The sequence below is a fragment of the Polyodon spathula genome, chromosome 5 (assembly GCF_017654505.1).
Source record: "Polyodon spathula isolate WHYD16114869_AA chromosome 5, ASM1765450v1, whole genome shotgun sequence".
NCBI lineage: Eukaryota > Metazoa > Chordata > Actinopteri > Acipenseriformes > Polyodontidae > Polyodon > Polyodon spathula.
This window is the reverse complement of record NC_054538.1, coordinates 65,605,182-65,632,180: the sequence shown is the minus strand read 5'-3', so window position 1 is coordinate 65,632,180 and position 26,999 is coordinate 65,605,182. Positions and strand designations below refer to the sequence as shown.

General features: G+C 37.1%; 1 protein-coding gene across 1 annotated transcript in view; it reads left to right on the top strand.

The window, feature by feature from the left end:
• The first annotated feature begins 3,947 nt into the window (after positions 1-3,947).
• LOC121316173 (solute carrier family 35 member F1-like) overlaps positions 3,948-26,999 on the top strand; it is a 104,045-nt gene continuing 80,993 nt past the window's right edge. The window contains exon 1 of the mRNA XM_041251039.1: positions 3,948-4,350. Coding sequence (XP_041106973.1) covers positions 4,241-4,350 — 110 coding nt within the window. The 5' untranslated portion in view covers positions 3,948-4,240. The remainder of the gene's footprint in view (positions 4,351-26,999) is intronic.

Below are 26,999 nucleotides of genomic sequence, written 5' to 3'. Positions count from 1 at the left end.
GTTTTATGAATTTTCTTTAAAAGTAGTTTGCAGTGAGATTTACGTGCATACAAGTCTTCTTTGTTCAGATGCCTTTGTACTGTTTTTTCATGCACTATTGTTGTCTTGACTTTTAATCTTTGTTTTTTTTTTTTTTTTTTTTTTTTTTAGTTGCTCGGCTACCTGCTGTACCTATCATTTTCTTTGGATGTTCACTTCTTTCAAGCATTTCAGTTGAATTTGTTCTGTGGTGCTTCTTGGTTATTGCTCCGGTTGTGGATTTTGGACACTGTTCTGTAGCTATTTCCTTTGTTGTAGTTTGCTACGAGTGCTTTTCTCAAACGTGAATCCAACTCCTTTGTCTTGACCATCATCTGCTGTGTTGCCAAAACATTCTTCAACAGATGTTGAAAATAATTACCTCTTTTTCATGCTGCTGACTGTATAATGCAGCTTAGTTACTGAATAATCGTTTTCATTTAATTAATATATATTTTAATTAGTTATCTTACATTTTTACAGGCTTTTAATATGACTTTTGTCATGACCAAATATGCAAATTGCTTTAGTGTTTCTTTTTGTAAAGATTTTTATAAAGACTGTTTGTTAAACTACCATAAATTGTGTATTTTGGTCTTTGTCATATTAATAACAGTTGGCACAGCTAATCGTAACACTGATAATCAGAATTGTTGCTTAAATGGGATACAACACTGGGAGATGGCTCTTCCCAATGCTATGTCATTTAATTGAGATGTCACTTTGTTTATTTAATTGGAATACAGTATTTTTCTTGAAGGAGTCTCCTGTGGTTTCTCAAGCTGCTGTTGCAAAGAAAGTTGGAATGTCAACATCGCAGGTGCAATTAAATTTGTTTAGGAATAAAAAAAAGAAAAAAAGAAAACGCTGACTTGTATTTGAAGTGATTTCCTTATTTTTCTTTTCATTGAGAATCAAAAAGTATGACTAAGGTTGTCTCAACTGGCTCTCATTTAATTAGGACAGCCACTTATTCAGGATATTTTTCCTTCTCCCAAATAAAATGGCGCTGACTGTAATGGTTAATGTTCACTATATGCTTGTAGTTATGCTTTCTTTAATATCTTATATTAAGTGTAGGGTGCCAATATTTTTATATGAGACCTATATATATATATATATATATATATATATATATATATATATATATATATATATACATACATACATACATACATACACATACATAGGTAGTGGACAAAGGGGCGTTGGGCCACCACGTGCGGCCAGTACAGCCTGTATGCGCTGTGGCATAGAGTCTACCAGCGCTGTCTCAGGCGTCGTTCCAGAATATCCCATAAATGCGCGATTGGGTTCAGATCTGGTGACTGAGAGGGCCATGACATATGGATAACATCAGTGTCATGCTCATCAAACCACTGGGCGACCACACGTGCTCTGTGGACTGGGGCATTGTCATCCTGGAAGACACCCCCCCCCCACCCGGCAGGAAAGAAATGCTGCAACATGGGGTGAAGATGATCACTCAGTACCATTAAGTAGCGATTAGCATTGCTCTTGCCTTCTAAGGGATTAAGTGCACCCAAACCATGCCCCACAACATTACGGAACCACCAGAATCCTTCACTGTTGGAACCAAGCACTCAGGGTTGTAGAGTTCTGTAGGTTGGCACCACACGTGCACTCGTCCATTTGTTGAGAACATGGTGAAGGATGATTCATATGACCATATCACATTTCTCCACTGCTAGGTAGTCCATTGCCTGTGCTCTCTGCACCACTGGACTTGCAAACGTGCATTGCCAGGTGTGATGAGCGGTTTGGCACTGCAACCCGACTATGGTATCCTGCTCTGTGGAGTACGGCAACAGAACCCCAAACAGCTCAGCTGAGAATAATTAAAACTTCATGAAGAAGAGAATGTACAAAATCTACTAAAACAGAGATTTGAAGCTACTTGCTCTTGTTGCTAAAGAAGACATTTGCCAGAATGTATGACTGAGTGTTTGAAGTTATGGATCATGTTCTAATAAAATCAGAAATGACACTCAACCCTAATGTAGGACTGAGATGAAAAGAGTTCATGTTCTAACTCGTCTTTACAATCTCGAGCTCAGTTACTGTTCTGTAAGAATAATATAAATGACTGATGCAATGACAAATGGACTCTGACATGCAATCTAACTGCAAATGTAAATTATTCCACATACAGATGTAAAGAGAACACAGTAATGGTACCCAATTAAACTGCTTAGCTGAGCGACTGGAAATAGCAGTGATCCTTATGGTTCTGCATCTATAACTTACATTTTCAGCAAACTGGTTGCTAAGCAAAAATATTTTGGTGACAAGACTCTGTAGTAGTGTATCAGACTGAGAATAAAAATGTATGTATAATAAACAAATAAATAAACAATCAATGAGGCTGGAAAGAACACCTATTTTTTGTTGCCTCATTGCCTATAATTTACAGACTGAATATATATATATATATATATATATATATATATATATATATATATATATATATATATATATATATATATATATATATATATATATATATATATAAATATGATTTAACTGATGAATTACATAAAACAGAAGCAATTGCTAAAATGAATGTGCAAGATTTAAAATGAACAGTGCAGACAATATTTAATACTCGCAAGGGGATACATTTATATAAAATGAGTGATGCTTCCCTGTCATACATGTATCTGATGTGAATGTGTCTGTAACCATGGTGAGTTATTGTCCTGTTTTATGGGTTATAGAATATTAAGGTAAGAGGACAAATATCATTCGGGTCTGTAGGTGTAAAAATAAGAAAAAAATCAAAAGCACACACAAATATCTAGCATCAGATATTTGCATATTAGAAAGCGTTTGAAGGACAGTTGTAATATAAACATCTTGTATTGAAATTTAAAAGATTATTTAATCGAATTAGCACGGGATTAAATTCCACCTGTTTCCAATCGTCACGTTATAAAGGCACAACAGTCAGGTCTCACAAAGGCCTGAACTGTTACAGTAAGGATCAACCTGAATGCTTTATCCTTGTCCTTTGAGTGCTCTTCTCTGGAGGGTGCCAGTCTTCCTATTTCCCAGACTCTCACAGCCCTTTGACCTACCCTTCCTCAGCCCTGGTGTGACTGAGTTCCTGGTCACTGTCTGAAGGAGACATGTATTATTACATTTAGTTTCAAGCTTCTCCAGACAGATGACTTGATAACCTGATGACTCACAAAAGAGCAGGTACCTTTCTGAATCTGTATATTTTCAGATTCTGATATCTGTCAAGTCACACAAAGAGTTTTCTATTCTGTGTGCTACTGAAAACCATTTGCTATCAGTGACAAGTACAGGCCAGCCCCTAATGTTAAAGACACTGTAGGTGAGACATTATTATGCAACATTTTAGTCTGATGTGTCAGCAAAACTGAAGGTTAAAGTTGAGGAGGGAGAACTTGATTCTGACTGGCTGTGTTGTTGTGTGGGTGCATTGAATTCTGAATTCTCCCTTCATTCTGCTCCGCTTAGCTGAGACAAATGGAAGGTGGCTTAAATCTGGGCATGTTAGTCAAGAAGCTATATGAAAGTAAGGCAAAAAACATGACAGTGAAATTAAAAGCTAAATAATAGACACATCAAATACTAGTCACCATGGAGCTTTTTTCTGAGCTTTCAGTGCTAAAGGTTTGAACTTTTTTAGGAACGTTCTTTAAGGTATTATTCCTTCATAAATTTTGCTCATTTAAAAAAAAAAAAAAAACTTTTTTAATGTTTCTGACTTACTTTTTAAGCACGTTTTATCTCTCAGTGAAAAAATTGAATGAAAAGAAAAAAACTGTACTACATTTCCCAGAACCAATTGCAAGCAGCGGTAAAAGGGCACCCTCTGCTGGAAGTATGTGTCATTTACTGTAGATGAAAAGTGGAAAGCCTTCCAGCAACCACTACAGTCTGAGACAGGAATTCTGAAGCGTAGTTGGTTCAGGGGGACTTTTGTGCAACCAACACAAAGACGCAGATGCACCGTATATCAGTTTGGGCGCACATTTGCAGGACCTAAATCCCAGATTTTAACTGGATATTTAAAAGCTTACTTAAACCATGGAACAATAACCGTACAGAGTTACTTGCACTTTACCACCAGTTTCAAGCTCCGCAGCAGAATTTCGCGAGCATCTCTCAGTCTGTGCTTGGAAAGTGCAGAATGCACCGTGCTTTCTGATTGTCTTATTTTATCCCAGCAATGATCCCCCAGCAGCAGAATCATGTTGTTGCTACTATTGAAAACATTCCTGCTGAAAGCATTACAGCGTCACCAACGGTGCTCCAGAGGATTAGGAACGTCTTTAACAGGTAATTACAAAAATAAAAGAAAGACATTTCAATGCAATCTTGTTGATCACTGTCTTTGTCAAACTCCAATCCAAGGAACAGGTGGTGCATTTTAAGCTTTCTCGGATAAGCATGACAGCCCGTTCCATCTAAATTAATAACGTTACAACGTTATAACTTTATACGGTTGGCTTAATTCTTGAATTAGGTTTTGAGGACAAGCAGGGAAAATGCAGTAAATAGATTTTGCCAAATAACTAGCATTGACATTGTTTCATTTAAACCTTGTATTTGCTGCTGTGCACGTTGTTCAGACGTCGTTGAAATGCTGTCACAAAGAATCCGATTTTATTAATAGATACTTGTATTAAATTTAAATTATTCTCATCCACAAACACCTGCTACTGTAATCAGGCTTTTGTTTTGTTTTGTTTTACACGTTACATTAATTTATTAGACGACAATGCTGTGTGATTTATATTCACCGGACGTATTTTTAAACGTGGTTTTGTCTAGTTCAGTCAGTAACCAGTTATAATATTTACTTTTTGTACCAATAATGTACTTAATCCGTAAATATTGATTTGATGAACATTGTAAGAAAAAGAACATCCAGCTGAACTGTTTGTGTGTGTGTGTATGTAAATGCCATATTATTTGCAAGATAAACCAAACAGAAACCTAGCAGAATTAAACATACTGTATCAAAAATAAATCTTTAACAACAATGCTAATAGTTTTGAGATTAATTTTAATTAATACATTTGGGCGATGCCAATCAATCAAATAAATCAGATTAAATCGTTTCATCAAATAACTTTCTTGTTGGAATGCTTTATTGTTCATGTTTCGGGATTGTATGCTGGGTGAGTGAATTGCAAGCGTATATGAAATGCAAGTCTAAGCGTCCATTGATGGAAATGCAAAGTAACGAACAGAATGGAAAGCCACCCAGGTCAATATCGCGTTATGCAGTACACTTTTCAAATATTTAGCATAAGTTCTAATTTGACTTTAGTACCAGTTGTAATTATAATTATTAGGGGTAGTGATTTGGCCAATCCGATCACTGAAAACGAAATGAAAACCAATGAATTTAAAGAAAATGATATGTGTAATAATCGAATTGAAAGTCGCCTATTCGAGTTAACATTGGGTAAAGTTCTAGTGTCAGAACACATGCGCAGTCGTGCGAATTCATCTGCGCATGCCTAGAATGTTTTTTCCTCCATCTTTGCCAAACTGTCACCTTTCATTTTGAATCAGTACTTTACATTTTGTAACTGAGGGTAAATACTCTATACTAATACTTGTTGCAAAAAACAACAACTAATTTTAAGAAGATATGCCGACAAGTTGTCTTTGGAAGGTAGTAGTGCACAGTACAGTATTGAAACTTTTTTTTTTTTTGTTTACAGAACCCACCATATTAGTCTTTAGTTTTTCTTTACCCATCAGATTAGCCAGCGTTTTTATTTTTAACAGTTTGACACCTTAATGAAAAGTTATCATGTTTCATAAATAGAGAATTTATTAGAATAGTCATATTCTGTATATGATCTGCTCTGAAACATACAGCAATGAGTGTTTCACTGCCTTCTGGTTGTTGTAGGTAACAATAGTAAAGTTCATAATTAAATTATAATATAAACAAACTCAAGTTAGTTATTGAAAATTACCCCAGTGAACGAAAATAAAATAAAAAATCCTAAAAAACAAGGTTTAAAAAAACCCAACGTTTAATCAGAAGCGATACTGAATAGGCATGGTCGACTGGGAAACCTTTTTAAGGAAGGCCCTGTCCACACTACATAACTGATCTCGAGAACCGTACTCAAAACCATTCTAAATAATCCAGTAAAGTTTTTTTTTTAAACTTAAAAATGAATACCCATTGCGGAGTGTACACTAACAAGCCCCTATCACTGTCCCTGGATAACACGAGCTGGAGCAAACGGTGCTCAGTTTTCAAAATTAAAATTATTAATGTTAGCGTATATTTTGTATGTTTCAGACATATTTTACCACAGCACTTCTCTTGCAATGTGTATTCAGTACATATTTTACTGAAGCACTACAACCGCTAAGTACAGCACCAGAGCTTTGTATACTATACCCTGCTCCATACACGGCAACTGCACTGTATAGAGTTGTTACTTAGATCGATTTGGTTGTGGATTTTGATACAACAACTTTTGTTTACGTAATATGAATTATACAATTCTAAAGAACCATTTTTGCATATAAGTGACATTTAATGTGTATAGTAGTCACTCATTGTCAAACGGTTTCTGTTAAGAGGGGGGAAAAACCCCACTGCGTGAATGCCACCTGATAAACCTTTTAAGGGGTAAAACTACCTTACAATTCCTGGCTAGTGAACGGACCTTCAAACACAGCCCTAGTAAGTATTTCTATAAAATGACCAGCACCTACGTAGAAAATGTGTAGTTCATTTACATTTATTTAGAACAGGTACTATTTTCTGTATTCTGATTGGTCCAAATCAATACCTGTACTAAATAGCGCGTTTGTGACACGGACAACCTTCCATAGAATACAGTGTTATGCTGTTCTTGTAAATACATTAGGGACATCTCGAATGTTGTTTTTTTTTTATTTTTATTTAATGATTCCAATATGCTGCAGGAGTTGTTTATAACCATGTGCAATGGCATGTCTAACTGCCCTGGGGTTTTAGTAATTATTATTGTTGTTGTTTTATTGTTATTATTAGACATTATCTATATTTAGTGTATGGGTCGTGTCTGACTGAGTGAACAAGTGTAATCTCCTTGTGGGTTGAAAGAGGAAGGTATATGGGTGTGGTAGTAAAGTAGGCTTTTTTTTTTATGAAGTCAGTCATAATGATCAGTCTGAGGAAGCTCCAAAGAGGGGTGGCTTGAATGGAAGGAATACTATGTCATTCAGTCTAAACTTTGGATAGTAATAGATTGTAGCTCATATCCACACATGAAGACAATAGGATACAGTAGTCTTGTCTTCCTGTTAAGCACAGTGCAGTTTAGTTTATTTGCCCAAGGTCCATTCCATGAAAATGTTGACTAAAGCTAAACTCGTCTAAATGGATACAATTCTAGACAGCTTTGAGTTAAATGCTAATAACTGTAAGGCCTCACACATCCTAAACCTACAGAGCCCCCACATTTTTTTTATTTTTTATTTAAATATATATTTTTAATAATTGAGGTTTGTTCTCTTACAAGCCTGTGCTTGTTATCATTATTTAAAAAAAAACATTTGTAAACTGAAAAACAGAGACCTTCTTTTTTCTCCTTAGTCCTGATTTTGTGTTTTGCTTCCCTGAGCTAAAACAGATGATGGCAACAAGGTTTGGATTGCGATGAATCAGAATGTGTGTGCAGGGTTAGAAATTAATAATATTGTGCTACTAGTCCAAACGACTAGTACCTTTTGAAACTTACTAGTCCTGATGTGGAGTGCCTAAGTTGGAAACAACAACAACAGTTGGGGTCCCTAAAAATAGGCTTAGATCTTATTTTGCTAAAAAGTAAACACAGTTATAAATTTAGATTGGCTTTTTTTTTTTTTTTTTTTTTAACAAAGCACCTTCGTAAACGCTCATACAGATCGATCAATCACCTGTTTGCACCTCGTTATTTAGCGACCACTGTACTGTGTGCTGAGACACTGACACTGACAGCACCAGATGGGGTGACAGAGGAAAAAATTCTCTCATCTGTCACCTTGCCGACCATGAAGATCCACCTGAAATTGACATCGATGACACAAACAAAATGTTTATTTTATTGTACATTACATGTGTTGCTATTTACAAAGATGCTGGCTGGCTATGAATTACTATCTACAACAATTAATGACCCACGTACACATGCGGTCTTCACTAAAGTCTCAGTTAAAAGACATGAAATGGGATGAAACTGTTAGCTAAGTGGCTATTTTATTTTTAATTAGCAGTGGGAGAAAACCACTTCAGCAAGTACAGTAGAGTCTGCCAGAATTGATGGACTATACTAAGTTTAGATACTAATGAAAGCATAACAAATACAAAAGAAAAATCAGAGAAACGCATATCTTTTTAAGAAAGCTGGGAGACTTTGTATAATTGGATATTATATTTTTAAACGCTGCAACAGTTTTGCTTGTGAAGCATCCACACTATAATTTGACAGAACAGGTGATTTATTTGCACTATGTGGGACCTTATTTTCCCCCATTGGTGCTTGAGCCCCGGAGCGCTCATGGAATCACTGCCTGTGCATCTATTATCAGTGATTAAAGCCTGGTTTTCAAACAAACTGATTATCACTTACCAATACTGTATTTATATAAGAAAAGTTTGATTAAAAAAGTAATTTCAACTTCCAATCACTTAATATACTGACGATAATGTAAACAACACCAAGCTACAGACAGCGAGTCCCAAGCTTTAAACGTGTTACTGTTTGTAGATAAGAAATCAACTTTATTATGAATATTGTGTTATTATGTTTTAAGCAACATACTACGATAATGTTCATTATGGTAATTCTTTGTTTATTACTTTCAAAATGTTTAGTAAAACGTGACCTATCGCTTAGCCCCGTTAGTACAACTGGCCCCCTTTGCTAATGACATCTTCAGTCAGGGTCGTAACCCAGTATAAATCTCCACATTTTTGTAAAATGACTTTACACTTCAAAAGATGCTACGTGTTTCATTAAATTCAAACGATAAACTTTGCATCCCGCGCAGAGGGAGAACACAAACATAAAACACCATTAAGTGGGGTTGGCATTGCAGGGGAGATGAAGAGAGTTTTCAGTTCCAAGTTTTCTAAGCATTATTTGTGAATGCTTATTCACCACGGCTACACCCCGTTAGAAAATTTAGTTCCCTGCATTTTTTTAATGCAAGACTAAATGTGAGAGTATGTGTGTATATTTGTTTTAAGCACTCACCCAGAGGACTACTGAGACACAGACATCAACAGTCCTCATCAGGTTTAATTCGCATCGGGCAAGTGGGCGAACGTGAGTTTCTAACCCTGTTGTGCTATTCTTTTGAAGAATAACATTTAGAAGTGATGATTGAAGAGACTGTAGCTTTGATTTTCCGAATATCATTTTAAAATGTACTGGTATTTTAACAAGCTTATTCTGCTGTTATAAAGCTTAAAACAGGCAGTCTTTGTGAGTGCTTCTCCCAGTGAGTGCACTTCTGAAACGGACAGTGCATCTTTGATGTGTTAATGAGGGAAAGAGCAGATGCCAGAAGGCATGGCTTGAACTGTTTGTGGTTCTGTGTTCATAGAGCTCACAGGTCTATCCTGCTATCAGCAAGGTGTTATCCTGCAGTGCCTGCAGAAAGCCTCACAAACTGCACTGATAAATCAAATTTCTCACTCGCAAGGCAATTTAAACCCAATTTCATACCTTTAACACTTAAAATGCGGCTTGCAAATCCTGTTAATCTGAATTTCTTTCATGTACAGCTGTATCAGAGTTCCTTCTGTGCACAAATACTTCTAAAAATAACAAAATAAACAACAAAAGGTTCTGAGACTTTCACTTTCACCCAGTGAGATTACAATCCATACCTTTGCATACTTCTCAGTTTATATAGAACTACAATACCAGTATTGACAACAATCTGTTTGCAACCAGTTTGCACTATTGCAGCCAGTATGGCTGTCCAATTGGAGCCAAAATGCAGAGCCAGTCTCAATAAAAGAAAACGATATAGTATTATCAGCCAATCAGCTTCTAGCTCGAGCGGGTTTCAAAAAACAGTAGATGCCTGCTGGAACGATGCTGCATCATCACCTGTGTCAACTACCACACTGTAGAGCCTTCATTAACGGCCACAGTTGCAAGTAGTGAGCACAATAAGGCAGGATGACTGACACGAGAAGGTACAGTAACAGAGATAGAAGGAGCAGCAAGAGGCAAGCTTATACGATGACATAAGCTACAAATCACTTCTTGGTTTTCCATTTTGTCTGAAATGTACGTTTTGTCATTTTTAATATGTTTATCTTAGGTAATTGGCTGATAAACTGCACACTAGCAATTGGCTACTCAATGCCCTCAAGTTATTTATCTAACAGTGGTGAACATGTGTAATTTCAGCACAGTAATGGGTTTGCCACAGGGGCCTCTCCTGTTGTGGTTGTCTTTATTTGAATCATTAGTATCTACACACAATTTCTAGATAGTAAAGATCAGTCAGGATTTAGGAAGGAAAAGGATGATGGGTTTGTTTCTAATGTTCCCTGACCAGATTACCCTAGAAATATTTTTACCAGCAGTATGTGAATCCTGCAGCACCAGGACCTTGTTTGAATAGCTAATTTATTTGGTATACATACTATATCCCCTCATATCCTGCCTAATTTATATATGTATATACTTAATTTATTAATTTGTATGCAAATTGCTTTATTTAACTTTTCATGAGGATGTGCATTTAGCCTTCTGGTTCAATGTAATTTTTTCTAGTGATACATTTTTGGCTAATGCCAGTGGAATTTCAATTGCTGCAGCCAGGTCTTGAATTTAATAGAAAAGCATGGGTGGTGCTCACTGGATTTCACATTGGACTCTTACATTAGCGCTTTATATTGCTGATCTGAACTCCAATATATAGATTTTTCTCCTATGTTGTATTTTAATCCCCTTGTTAGATCTGCGTACAGCTAATGGTGCTTCAATATTGCAGCCCTGGGACAATGCAGATATGGAAGATCAGATCAGTGCTTTGTATTCAGCACATCAGAACACCCAGCTCTCAAGAGACAGACCCTCTCAAGAGACATACCTCATTAACTGATGTATTCAGTTTGCTAAATGTATGTGGGTTTCACTTCAGAAAGGAAGGCAAAATGTATTATGGTATAAAATTTTAGATCTGTCGTAGCTTATATATATATATATATATATTATATATATATATATATATATTATATATGGTATTATATATATATATATATATATATATAGTATATATATATATATATATATATATATATATATAGTATATATAAGGAGTCAGATTAGTTGACGAATCAAAAGGATTATCAACAGTTTTCTTCATAGTCCCCGCTAAATTCTTAATACAAATTCACAAGCACAAATTTCCTGTTATTGCAAATTATTTTGGAGCCTTCTCAGGAAAGAACATTTTTAATAAAACAAATCGCTCTGGTCCGAACAGCTGTGTAAAGGATATTGGAAAATGTATTGACTTGCATCCAGATTAGTGCCTCTATAGTGTATTTTAGTTCTGTTTTGGGTCTGCAGATCCTATGATGCACTTCGAGTTGCCATAGAATGCTGCTGCAGATTTCAACATTACCACAAACACATTCTCTGCCATTTTGAAAACAATGCCCTTGATCAGAATGGGACATGCAGTTTGCAAGTGCAGTTTATTTGCAATGCATACTTTTTCAAAAGTTCTCTTGTAACTGTATTTTCAATAAAATGAAGACTTTTAAATCTATAATACTTTTCATTGTTCTGTAATTGAAATTAGATTTCAGTGTTACTGTAAGTTCAATAAAAACTGACAGTATGCATTTGGCTTAAACTCCTGAGTACTGATTATAAAAAAACGACCAGGAAACTTTTACTACTTATTATTATTATTATTATTATTATTATTATTATTGTTATTATTATTATTATTATTATCACACATGTATTTATTTAGAATGCAGTTACCTGGCGACATGTCCTAGGAATCATAGGAATCATCATTTTTACATCTTCCAATACTGTACGTAAAATAAAAGCTTGTTGAACCTGACGGGATGAGAACCTAAAAAGAAACCACTGCACTATGACCTTTCTTTTGGTATTATACAATATGTTTTGGTTCTTGACGCCCTTATAACTCTCTAGCAAACCATGGGTATGAACACTAATCGTGAATGTTGTTGCACACACTTCCCGGTAAAATCAGTGGCGTAACATTTGTAGTTTTTAGAGTCTTGTTAGCAATATAAATAACAATACAGTGCACTCAGTCCCAAGGACACACAATCTCATTGATAGGCTGTGTGGTCTGGTGGTGAAAGAAAAGGGCTGGTAACCAGGAGATTCCTGGCTCAGTCACTGACTCACTGTGTGACCCTGAGCAAGTCACTTAACCTCCTTGTGCTCTGTGTTTCGGGTGAGACGTTGTTGTAAGTGATGCCCGTGATCATGGGTTGAACTTTCAATAGCTGAACAAAATACTCCCAACTAAATTCTGTGTGGTTTAGGATGAATTGACAGAACGTAAAGCCATCCTTCATGGTAGCACAAAGGAAGATAACTGGCAGGATCCAATGACCTTGCTTGTGTAGATATTGTGAAGTACAGTATGCTGGAGTGGGATGAGAGCCATGCAAGGTGCTGGGGTGAAATGCATCCCAAGTGAAAGGCAGTAGTAACTGCAGCTGCAGACATGATGGCTGCCAGCTACCAGCTGGCGGCTCCACGTCACGTTGCTCTCTGCCCTTCACCAGAGCCATCTGCTGGGTCTTTCATGAGGAACTCCTTTCATAAAGGAGAACAATGCTTTGCTAAGGTGTAATCAACACTACCTTGGATCATGTAGCCTATAGTGTGTTTTCCTAAGAGAGTGGGCACAGGCTTGGGGGGTTTCGTCTTTCTTGAACGTTTTTGTTGGAATTGTTATGTGGTGCCCTACTATTGTCTGCATTGAAGAGCAAGGTCTATTATGTCCTCAAGCAAGGGGGTACTTTTGAAGACATTTATGTATGGCATTGTGAACGTGTGGGTTGCAGTGCATCGTGAAAGGGTGATGCAGGTGCTCCAACAAGGACAAACACAAAGTTCACGGTGCAAGTTATTTCTTGTAATTTTCCTTTTGGTCTCCTTGACAGGGTTAAATAGTAATGCTGGCTCTACCCACCAATGGGTATTGCCAGCGTCAAAACAAGGGGGTTGCAGTCCCAAAATAATAATTACAACAGCACAGACACAACACAAACACAGCTATGTCTCCATACAATGCGTGCTCTGGGTGCAGGTGCGGTGCTTGATCCAGGGGTGCGTGCTCGTGTTCAGGTGCAGTGACGTCCGGGTTTAATACTGGCTTGAAGCGGCAGCTCCCGGCTTAGTATTAACTGTCTGGCAAAGACAAACTTACACAGTTAGTGGCACAAACCAAACATTCACGGTGTGTGTGTGTGTGTATATATATATATATATATATATATATATATATATATATATATATATATATATATATATATATATATATATATAATGCAGTAAACCCTTACCATTTCATATCCGACTACTTCGAAAGTATAGGCTGATGAACGACTTATGTAAGTGAATGATTCACAACCTATGATGTTGCAGTGACGTGACACCTCACTGGCACTGTGCGGAGATTGTTTCCTCGACTTTGTTGCACACAATGTCAAAAACTCAGAACCGTAACTGGTGTCAACCACAGTTCCATCTTGCCAAACTACAAAAATGAGAACTATCAAGACCCAATAGAAGCAAAAGATAGGAAATCAAACATCAACCTGATGCCATTGACTTATATTATAAGCTGTCCGTCCATTGTGGGAGTTGAATTTTATATTTGGAGCTGTTGTCTCTTCATTGTCAAAGCATTGGTAGAAAAGTTGATGTTGTGCTCTGGGTTGACAGCATGTTTGAAAAACTGCTTTGTAAACATCATGTTTGCATTCTGTTACATTCTGTTCTTGTGGTGTCCTCTCCAAGATAAACAGTAGCTAATATTTTAGCACCCATATATATGCTAAGAAAGGTTACGTTCCCTGTCTTTCAGCAGTTGAGAAAAGTATGTGTGAGTTTGTGTGAAAATGCTGTTCTTGGCTTTTGCTTCACCGTTAAATGCATTGTGTGAGCTGAGGGTATTTTGATGTGGGCCTTTTGTAGTTTGCTAACTGTGATTAAATCGTCAATGAGCACTCCTCTGCTAAGCAACTGTGAAACAATGCATGGAATTTTGGCAGTTCATTGATAAAATTGTGAGTTGAAAGCAGGACCATGCTATTATATTAGTGCAACCAAGCCATTCAAACAGGCCAATGCTGAACTTCCTAGCATGTTTTGCTTTTTTTGTGCTGGTATCTTTATACATAGCAGCACTATATGTGGCGGGACACCACTAGATGGTTATAAAAGTGATTCCCCCCCTCCCCCCCAAAAAAAACTAACATAAAAGGGTGTATTAAGTACTGTAATACCGATGAAGAATTTAATAATGCCAATTCCAAGTTTTATAACTTTAGACTAAATTGGAGGTTTTCCAGGATATTGTAATCCAAAAAGAGTCTACCGCCCAGGTGTTTGGCTATATTTAATTACATTTTTATTTTATCTTGTATGGATTTCTTATTTAGAAATTGTTGGCAGTTTTTGCTGTTGGATATCCTGGACCAGGTGACATCTGCTGGAGGAGACAGGACTTGTGCAGCTGTGAGAGCATTCAGTGTTGCTACCGTACCTAGAAATGCCGGTGGAATGGCTTAACCAGAGTGGTATTTTAGGCTCTGATTACTTCCTCCAAGTAGGCAGTTGCTCTCCTTCTCTCCCAAGGAAAATTACTTCAGAGAGTGATTTACAGCAGATGAAAAAGTTGGCTGTAGCTCCAGCATTCATGTACTAGATAAAAGGAAGAGCGAGATGTTAAATTACCTCAGTTTTTCTTTAAAACTATAGACCTGCTTTTCTATTATAAATAAATGAGCTGGCCATCATGGGCTTAAACCTCCGTTATTGCACAGGTCTTTGCCTTTTTCCTTCAAGTCTTTAAATAAGTGTGAAAGTTAATATTGGGAAATGTTCTAATCTTTGTTCAGAATCTGTGCTGTCAATTTTATGACGGTTTTAAATGTTACTTTATAACTACCTTTCAGTATGTTCATTTCCTATTCTTTTATTTTCTGACTGTAGGAAAGCCTGTGGAGTTGTTCTGCTTTTGACTGACGGAGGACAGATCTGAAACAGAACAAAAAAAGTCTGTATAAGGGAATAGCTTCTAGACACAACACCAATGTCACCAAATGAGAAAAGGGTAATGATTAAAAAGAAAACAATGTCAAAGTTAAAGAGCAGGATAACCAATTTCTTTAGTAGAAGAATTTTATTAACAGATTTTTATACATCATCAGGCTGCACCTAGCACAAGGGGTTATCTGCAAACCAACCTCTGGTCAGACATTTGGTGAGATTTGGGGAGGATGTAGGGCCTCATCCCAGGGTAAAGTAACAGATTAAGAAGAACAGGGTTTAATTTGACAATCTACCTGCAGTCAGTCATGGCAGAAGAGACAAGCACTAGTGAAGTATGAAAGTGACAGAATGTATTTTCGCCTAATCCCTCACCAGAATGTGATCCTAGGGGAAAAGGGGGAGGGGGGTGGGGGTGGGGGTGGGGTGGGGGGCTGATGAGACCCCCTTCCCCGAAGGGGGCTATCTTAGATTTTTGTACAAATAATTACGCCCACACCACTGCCAGCCCATCCAACTCATTTTAACCCAATTTGGTAAATGTATGTCATTCCTCCCACCAGTACGAGACAGACTTAAATATCGTTCGAATTATATTAAGAAAACAAGGACCACTCTAAATTGGTTCATTTTCCTCTCAGTTTTGCATCCTGCTCACATAGCAGTCAAAAAAGTCTTGCAGGTTCAGTTTTTTCATTGGTTAGTCTTTGTCATTATTTAACTGCTCTGGTTAGTAGGTTTGATACCAACTATAATCTGTGTTCCTGTGATTCTGCCAACCTGGTCGTTCCAAGGGTTGGCACGTTTGGGTAAAATGGCCTTTGCCTTTCGGCTTCCAAAAACTCTGAACTCTTTTAACCATGGTATAAGGGGTACATTTGATCATCTCTCTTTTAAATGTTTTAAAAATGATCTCTGTACATTGTTTATTTAGGGTCTCTTGTAAATGTTTTGAACCTGATTAAGGATCCGCACATGTTTGGGTGAATGTCCTTTGCTTATGACTCCTAAAATGATTAATTCAGTACTACACATGCTATTGTGTTGTTTTATATGTTTGTGGACAGGACCCCCTTGTAAATGAGCTCTAGATCTCAATGGCTGTACATATATTTGATTTGCATTGCTTCAGTGTTGCTTCAGTGTTGCCCGTTGCATCACAGGCAGTGTGAACGGCTCGTATCAGAAATACATGTTTTATTTTTGTCGTACCACACATTCGCTTGTTGCATCGAGTCCGGTGTGTAGAGGCCTTGTTAAGAAAAATAAATAAATAAAAGTAATTTTCGTTCTTTCAGACCTTCTGTGAATCTTGGGAACAAAACAAGTCCCTGCTCCAGCTAACATTGCAAATGGACCGTCAAAACTGATCGATAAGGGGTGAACTGCCTTCTACATTAAATGCAAGTTATAGTGTAGTCTTTTTAATGTATCTGTGTGTGACTACACTAGACTTCAACATTGTGAACAACCAGATTGTGAGTCTCCATTACTGTAAATTCAGTGTAATTTATCCCATTTGTAACACGATTAATCTGTTTCTTACGTTTTTATGTTGTAGTGTACATTTTATGTATTGCAGCCAGTTCCCTAGGGCACTCATGAAGGTAAGATGGCTTAAACATTTAAATACAAAATACAGATAATTACTCAATAAAATGGAGTGGGGCACATAAAACCCTACAGCCGGTGTCAAATTGATAAATGCTACCTGCAATTTTCTTATTCTGTATTGTACATTCCCTCACTGATAACTGTTACCTCTTTTCCCTCTAATAATGCCTCCTCTTTTGTGTTTATAAATCAGGGGTGGACAGCATTGCTTATCATGGGAAATCATGTGCTTGCTAGGTCTTGGGAATGACAAGGAATTGCTACAGTAAGCCTGGTTCAGTAAAATATTATTCACACTACATGCATAACTGAGAAAGCCCCTTACTTGCTACTGCTGGGGTTGTAGAAATAATAGGGAATGTGAAATTAAAAAAAAAAAAAAAAAACCTGAAAACATCTCTGAAAAAGAAAAATGGGATGAGGTCTTTCCATGACCTGTACAGTAGAATGCAACTTGATACCCAATAGCCACAATGATACAAGCATGTTGTTCTATGATTCTAGAGATGCACTCCATATGAAATCACATGCAGAAGTAATCCAGAGGCTAGAAAAGCTGAATAGCGTCAATAAAGGAATTATTAAAGATTGTGTACAAGAGAGTTGCTTACATATTGAGATTCAGTTTGCTAGGGACATTCTTTAGTACAAAGTATTGACTGTATCAGAATCTAGGGGTATATGGAGAGTAACAGTCTGTTCTGGCAGTCTGTATGTCACACCAACAAAATAGTTTTTATATATATTGCATTCAGCAGAGGAGGTCATCTAGTTTTTCATGTTACTGATGGCTGTGATTATAGCCTTGATGGGGCATGTATGTCACTGACATGCTTTTTGTATCCAAGGGCTGGATTCCCAGACTGTGATAAAAACTAATCTTAAACTACATTACCTAAGGTCCTAGGAGTGACATAACAAGTGGAGGACACTGGATAGGTGAATGATTTCACCTGTAAACTGCTGGTTGTACCCCTGCACTGCATCAGACCAGTTTGATTTTGAACACACCTGCTCCATTGCTCATGAAATCCTGTGCACTGTACTTATTTTAGTGGTGATTTAGTTGATAGTGTAGTCTTTCCGCACCTCTCCCTTTGTAGGGCTACTGATTTTCCACGATCGCGGAATCATGGACGGAATCGCGGAATTAAGCACTGAGAAAGCAATTGGCATTTTGGCAATGGAATTCTGAATTTACTGCTGTTATTCTCCTATATAAAAATAATAGACTGCTTTGAAAACTACCCAGAAGCCCAGCAAATGTTTTTGTATGTTTATTTGGATCATTGGATAACTAGAAAACAGGTGGTTTTGTGGGCGTTATTCTGATGGACTGTCTCTCTGTTGCGGCGCTGCCTGTATTTGTGTGCTGTGTGAGTCAAGTTGTTTAAAAAAGCAGCTAGCTGTTTTGTGAGTTCTATTCTGTGGAGTAATTTTGGTTATACAGAAAATGACTTTTAATAATCAAGAAACTCACACAGACTCATTTGATTTGAAGTTATAATGAATCAGAGTAGTATCAGTACTCCTGCAGTTTATTAAATGCTTAAAAAAAGATTGAGTAGTTACAGACTATGTTGAATCCCAGCTGACAGGCAATCCGGGAGGTCCAGTGCCTTAACAGGTATAATAGCATTAATACTTCAATACGTTTCTGGTTACATGTTTTGCCCTTAAGCTATGCATGCATAAAGCTAAAAACGCCCACCACTAAATACAACCACATCCAATGTATACACGCTCCACAACTAAAACATAAATCCTATAATTTATAGCAATGCATCAGTGTAAAAGAGACATGCAATGGCTATAGGAAGTATTCACCCCCCTTGGATGTTTTCACAGTTTGTTGTGTTACAACCTGAAATCTTGGTGCATTTAAATGGGATTTTTTTTTTCCTTTGATTAACACAACCTTCTCAGCACTTTCAATATGTGAAACATGGGGGAGGGGGTGAAAAAACAAATCAGTTAAAAATAAAAACTTGAAAAGTCTTCATTAGTTAAGTATTCACCCCCTTTGCTATGACACTCCTAAATAAGCTCAGGTGCAACCAATTGCCTTCAGAATTCACACAATAAGTTAAATGGAGTCCATCTGTGTGAAATAGAAGTGATTCACATGATTTCAGATTAAATACACCTGTCTTTGTAAGGTCCCAAACTTGGGTAGTGCATTCAAAGCAAATATACTACCATGAAGACCAATTAGCTTTCAAAACAACTCCGGGATAAAGTTGTGGAAAGGCACCGATCATGGGAGGGGTATAAAAAGATTTAAAAGGCATTGAATATGCCTTTAAGCACAGTCAAGTCTATCATTAAAAAATGGAAGGTTTATGGCACCAGAATCTGCTTAGAGCAGACTGTCCTCCCAAACTGAGCAGCTGGGTAAGAAGGGCATTGGTTAGAGAAGCCACCAAGAGGCCAATGACAACTCTGAAAGACCTACAGCATTCCATGGCTGAGATGGGAGAAACTGTCCATGTGTCAACAGTAGATGAGATACTCCAGAAAAAAGCCCATATAAAGTTCTGCTTGGAATTTGCAAAAAGGCTTGTGGGAGACTCTGAAAAGATGTGGCAAAAGATTATGTGGTCTGGTGAAACAAAAATTGAACTATTTGTCCTAAATGCAAAGCGTTATGTCTGATGCAAACCCAACACAGCACATCACGCAGGTAACACCATACCTACTGTGAAGCATGGTGGTGGCAGCATCATGCCATGGGGATGCTTTTCATTGGCAGGGACTGGGAAGCTTGTTAGGGTAGAGGGCAAAATGGATGGAGTTAAATACAGGCAAATCTTTGAGGAAAACCTGCTTCAGTCTGCAAAAGACCTAAGATTCACCTTTCAGCAGGAGAATGACCCCAAGTACACAGCCAACGCGACACAGGAGTGGCTTAAAAATAAAAAAGTGAATGTCCTAGAGTGGTCCAAAGCCCGGACCTGAATCCAATTGAGAATCTGTGACAAGACTTTGAGGTTGCTGTTCACCAGCGATCCCCATCCAACTTGACAGAGCTTGAACAATTTTGCCAAGAAAAATGGGTGAATATTGCATGATCCAAATGTGCAAACCTGGTAGAGACTTACCCCAAAAGACTTACAGCTGTAATTGCTGACAAAGGTGGTTCTACCAAATATTGACTCAGGGGGGTGAATACTTATCTAACCAAGGCATTTCGGTTTTTTTTTCATTGACTGTTTCACAATAAAAAATCTCTTGCCTCTTCGAAGAGTATGTTGTGTAAATCAAAGGAAAAAAGCATCCCATTTAAATGTTTCAAGATTTCAGGTTGTAACACAACAAACTGAAAACGTCCAAGTGGGGTGAATACTTACTATTGGCACTGTGAGGTGAACTTTTGGTACAAGGGAGTTCCTAAACACAGGATGCATGTGAATTCAGTGCAAGTATATGAAGAATACATGTAGAAAGATGTGTTTTACTATATAACACCTACTTTAGTTTAATTATTCCAACCTGGGTTAAAAATATATTTCCCTTTTAACATCAAAAGACATCCTCCGTATGGCATAACATGATCCTGTGCTCACGCTCCCTCTCACTGTTTTTTTTACCAGGTCTTCATTAATTTCAGTGATTCAATGAAGCCATATATAGTTCACCACTGACTCCCCTTTCTTGTACCAGGAGGTATTTCTTATAATGTAAAAGATAACTCATAATAGAAACCCTGGATTTCAAACCCCCCCAAAATTAAAACTCACATAGTTGCCAAAAAGTTATTTCCTTCAATTAGCCAAGCCTGGTACCATTCCCTTTCAAGCAAAGACAAGGTTATCAAATTAATTACATCCTACTAAATGCCTGACACAGACTGGTATTGTTAGGTTTTGACTGAAGTTTTTTACTTTAATAAGTTAATTTCTGCACTATATTCTCTTAGTTTCAAACTCTTACAGTTCTTCTGTAATAATAAAACAGTTACACTTATATTCTGTTTGAATTATTTTAGAATACCTGTGTTCTGCTTAAAGACTTCAGATTAAGCTTACTTCTTAGAAACGTGATGCTCGAGTCTGCTTTTCTGCTCAAGGTTATAAGCCTTGGCACTAATAGCTCAGACAAAGACAAGCTTAGCTCATTTCATAGGTGTTTTTTGGTCAGCGTAACCCCAACCTAGCTCCCTTTTTAGTCAGACTTACAAAAATTCAATAATATTTTTTTACTGTTATAACAGAATAAACAGGAATATTGAATGCTCTCACATAACTATAGGTTAATACAGAGCATATTATAACTGTTTGTATGAACATTGTGTTTTAATAGTTTGGTTAGTATTTCTGCTGGCTTTATATTCTTTAAAACTCAGTACAGTTATTACAACATTTTAACACACATGCAGTTCCACAAATCCAAAGATCAGCCTTCTAGTAGCTGTCACAGTCTTGGGTCAATTTCTGCTCACAGTGACTGTCAAAGCCACCACAGGTGTGCCTTTAAAAGCCCAAATTCCCATTATCAGTAAGAAGACTTCAAATAAATGAAACTGTTTCTATCAAAGAGCCATCTTTCTCTGGCGCATACACTTTTCACTCAAAAAAGGTGATCACACCTTATACAAGGGAAGATGAGTTGTAGGGTCATTCCGAGCTGATATGATCATGTTTGTTTTGTTTTTTCATCGCATGATGAGCTGAAAGTAAGTTTTTTTTTTTTTTTTTTTTAAGGATTTAGGTATTTCCCAGTAGGAGTAATTTTATTTTTGAGTAGCTTGAAGATCAACATTCAGATTATCTTGTAATCATTTCAGGATATCACATTCTATTGAATTCACTCTCAAAGGGTCAAAGGTCGCCTCCAAGGGGACCTGACAGGTTATTCTGGATAACTCGTTGGGTGAGCTCAATACCAGTATGAAAGAACCAGATCAGCTGAAGCGCTTCTCAGCTGTTCGCCATGACATGCCCTGTGGGAGCATAACATACCTGTTATTTCCCTCATTTGTTGCATTCAGTTCATTTGGGAGGGCAATTGATGATATAAAAGCACGTTCATGAGATGATATAAAAGCACGTTCATGAGATGATATAAAAGCACGTTCATAAGATGATACAAAAGCACGTTCATGAGACATGTAAGGTTTGTCTTGCACTGTTGAAGCACTTTATGATTTGTATGTTTTGCATTAGCTGTAATCCCTTTTTCTAAATTTAACAAAAAGTACCTATGGTATTGTTTAAAAATAAAAAAGGTAATTTGTTACTACACTGTCAGAAAAAGGAACCGTTACTGAAACATGTACAGTATATGTAATACATTAATTTCCAACAATGGCTGTCACTTCAAAGAACATTTGGTTTTTCTTTAGTCTGTTGAAGCCAGTGACAGGAGAAGACTAGGTTGAGTTCACAAAAATTATATTTCAGATACATTTCTCTCTTTTTCCTTGCATAGTTGAAGTGTTAATTTCTAACAGATTTTCTTCATTAGAAAAGTCCCCCATGTTTCCATTGCTGGGCATAGAAAATCCCTTTCCAATTAGAACACCACTGCACATATAATGTGCCAGCCTGCCTAACTGAAAATATTGTGTTACAGCACAGAGCACATGGGGGGGTCTATATAGATGTGGACCAGCAAAGTGCAGGGAAAAGCTCTATACTACAGTGTCAAAGTTTAAAAAACAAAACCGCTTACTCTTGTTGGAGCTTAATTAAGGTTATGCAAATTATATTTATTAACTTCTTAAACTTTTAATATTTACCAATTTAACAGATATATATGGGGGCTGGGGGGGGGGATCCTGCGCTTTGAAGGGATTAAATCCTTGCAGCACTTTAGAATGTTAACTGCTGTTGACTCCTGTGCTGTCCCAGGCTATCATTGAGGTACTCCAACACATTCATCTTCTTGTTGGTCTGCTGACAAGCCTGAAACTGTGGCTCCCCACAGACAGCATATGACATGGGATGCATCAGTGAAGAAGTATTGCATGTTGTATTACCCTCTGCTTTTGCCAAACAGCTGGTGGTTGAAAAAAAAAAGAAACGGGTGAAAAAAATATGATCGTCTGCGGATGGCAATAGACCATGCTTCATTTCTGTTCAAATAGCAAAATAATGATTCAACTTGTTCGTTCACGAAGACTGATAGAGAGCACAGAACATCTGCACATAATAAGGGCATTCATGTGTAAGGAGTAAGATGTCTTGTCTATCGCATTGAATGAAGGGTCATTTTATATTCCACTTCAGAATAAAGGAGACGCATCATAATCCAAGTAATATATTACCCATGAGCGTTTGTACCTCTCTGTAAATTGCTTGTTTTTGCAACCATTTTAGTTTTGCCACATACTAATTGTGAAACCCTGATGAGAATGCAAAGTGGCTTTGTTGGACTGCTACTTTTTTTTTTTTTTTACATTAATGCCAAGGTGACGTGTTTTTTGGTTTTTTCAAACACAATGAACTAATCAAGTTACTGTCCTTTTTGAAAAAAAAAGAGTTGATCTGAAATTACATGAAGTTCCAAAATATACTACTATGGAGGTTCTGATTTGCAAAAAATAAAAAAAATAAAAAAACATTTTAATATGGCTCAATCTGTCTGTGGACAATAGGTAATGCACCAGTGCACCACTCCTAGAACTGAATCCTAATAAACATGTAATCAATTTAAGAAAGAGCGACAAAGACCTGTATCTTCTGCCTGTGTCTTAGAAATTGGCTCTTTTGAATGGAGTGCTTATTTATTCCTTGCATTACTCACCAAATGGATATCCTATCTAATTCTCCTCTAATGATGTAGCTCAATCTAACAAGATCACAATAAAACTGTTTCATTCCCCAGGAAGCGATGCTGAAATAGAGTGTGAACCAGGGGAGACACTGCATTCCCCTTGGTGTTTTTCTGGATCTTAATAAAGACTTGTTTCATGAAAACTTGTTACAGAGAGTTAATGAAAGGCAGTGATTGTGAGGAAATTATCCCCTGAAAATACTGCAGCTTTACACTCTCGTCCATGATTGCAAGAACAAAGAGGGATTTTGTGCTGGTGAGATGAGCTCACCCATATTGCATGCTGTCTCTATTTCTGGTGTTTATTAGCATGAAGTATAATAATACCAAAGAAGCAGTCTGGGCCAGTGGCAGAGCACTGATAGCCAAGAGCTACTTGTGTAACAAATCTGAACCACCAAGGGACACTTTTTGTCCAAAATTTTAAATATTTTCAAACTACAAACCTTGAGCAACAATACCCCTTCTGTGAAGCTTTCCTGTCACTTCAATCAAATTAGATCTCTGGCCTTGACAACTGAAATAAGTATAAGACTATCAGAGGCCTTGACAACTGAAATAAGTATAAGACTATCAGAGGACAACATACTTATCTATCTGTCTGTCTTAAGGAGCTCTTGCCATTCTGTCATGTGCTGGAGTACAGGCATAACAGTATTCCTGACTTTGCATCATGAAGGTTTGTACTGGATTGTCTGTAAGGAAAAAAACATCATGTGTACAGTATGTGTGCCAAGCACAGAACGATAAGCAATACAACAAACTATTTAAAGGATAATGCTTTGTTTAAATGTGAGATTTGTCCATGTGAGAGGTCAGACATGCAGCCAGGGCTGGATTAACGCAGGGGCTTTAGGGGCTGCAGCCCAGGGCCTCAAATTCTGAGGCACCCTTCTAATATATATACCTGCGATCATGTCACGTGCCACTTTTTACAGGTGTGCAGAACCTGTAAATGTCTGACACAGTAGCACCTAGGAAGTAGGAGAGCAACGCTGAAAAGCATAAACACAAGAAGTACAGTGTCATTGCGAGGAAGAAATGTGTTAAAAAACACCAACGCAGATACGCTATTTTAATACAATACCAACAAATGCATGCAAAGGTACCAGTACTTAGGAAAATACATTGGAGCGATATCAACAGGATGGAACGACCTAGGGTTATATGGATTACAGTGGGGATTTCATCTTTTTCTCACTCTATTTTGGTAGTAGTTTCGGGTTGTGTGTGTTTCCGTGTAGTTTTCTTTTAGACTGAGAAATTCTCATTCCAAATGCAAATGAACTAATTCATAGTAAAATACCGGATGCTATGTTTGTGTCTGCGTTCCAGTTTGGCCTTGTGCGACTTACTGATCTCGTACAGCTCTCTTCAACCGGGTTTCCGTGAAGTTTTTAGGTTGTCTCATTTGGACCCCCAAAAAACAAAAACAAAACAACAAAACAAAAAAAAAACAAGCTGTAGCTTTACACAAATAATAAGAATAAAAACAACATTCCATAAGAAAGCGCTGTGTACTATCCTTGTATTATTTGCTGAACATTTTTTGGCTGTGTATATAGTTACTACAAACCTGGTATACACGTACATGTTGGTAAGAGATAAGGGCAACACATTTCCAGATAACTTGCTTATTAATTGCAAAATGCATGTAATATATAAAATATAAATTTGTAGTTATTTTTACAGCAGTGGTTACTGCCTTGGTTTGCTGCTTTGTGCTCTCCACTTCCTCTGACTCTTTCTGTGCATTTAAACACATGACCGTTAAGTATTTACACATGCCTGACATCTCCATGTCTGGTCCCCAGTTCAGACTTGTCAGTTAAAGTTAAAACATTTAAAAAAAAGTTAGTCAGCTTGCCTTTTTATAAAGTGCCAGCTGTCTGGATTCCAGTCTTCACAGCAAACCAATTAAGCTAAATTAATGCACTGTTACTTTTTATTTTTTAATGGAATAAAAATGCTGCAAAATTTCAGAACACTTAACTTTTCGCAGGAGCCGTGTAAACTGCCTTTTTAGTGGATTATGATGTCCTTGGGGTTTGAAATTCTGAAGTGAACCTTTAACACTCATTTTAGGCTCAACAATAAGCATTTCTGACTTGAAATGAAGTAGCCATGGATACCATTGTAATGTTTGACTACTTGGTTTTAAAGCAGGAATGTCCTAAGATGATGTCTCCGTGCATGTGACCAAAAATATGCTGAAGTTTTCACTTCTTCTATAAAGGATATCTGAAATAAGAGAATAGAAATTGAACATTTAGCCATTTTCTGCACTGTTATCGGTCAGAAAATCTCATTTTATTGTAGGAGCTTTGATTCCACAGTGCATTGAAAGGGGATGCTGTTATTTGATGTCGTGGTGCACATATTATTATTATTATTATTATTATTATTATTATTATTATTATTATTATATTATTATTATTGTTGTTTTATGTTTCAGTTAGTTCACCTAGTATGTTCTGTACTCTCCTTCCAAATGGAACAAGTTTGATCAAAGTTGCAAACATCTTGTGAGGTGTGTGGTTTTTCTGTTTTTATTTTACTCTTAAGGCATTCATTGTATGCTTTGGGTTGATGGTTGTACTGGCTGTCTGTTCAGGTCTGCAAAATGGCAGTAATGAAATCTCTGGATGTTGCTCAATATTTTTATTCAGTAACGATGACTAGCTTGGCAACCTAGTTTATTACTGAGCTCCAATTGTTTCTTAATTGCATATGTGACTTAATTAAAGTACATATTGTCATTTTATTTTCAGATATGCTTGGCAGAAGAAGTTGTCTTTTTTTATTTTTATTTTAATAGGTTTTTGTTACAGAACTAGGAGCCATGCACATGAAAAGGGGGCGGGACAAAGCCCTGCCATGAAATGTGGTGTTTTGTTTTTGTATTGTTTGTTTATTTTTAGAACGGGTACCCCTCCTCCCCTGTGTTTAGTGTGTATGTATTTTGTCTTTATTTAAAAACGATGTATTATGATTTAAGAGTGGTTTGTGTGTTTTAGTACAATTTAAGAATGTACTGTTTTGTGCTTAAAAATACAATGTTTTGTGTTCTTGTTTGGCAGTGTGGATGGGGAAGCCCCATCCAGATAAAACCTTGTGCAGAAGGTTTCCATCTTCTGAGTTAATTGTTGCTAATTGGGAGATGGTCACCTGTATAAAAGGCTGGAGCTTTCTGCGCTTTGGGTGGGTGTTCGGCAGAGAAACGAGAGCGACCAACAGAGAGAGAAGTCAAACTGAAAGTAAAATAAAACGCTATAGGAACAGTGAAGGCGA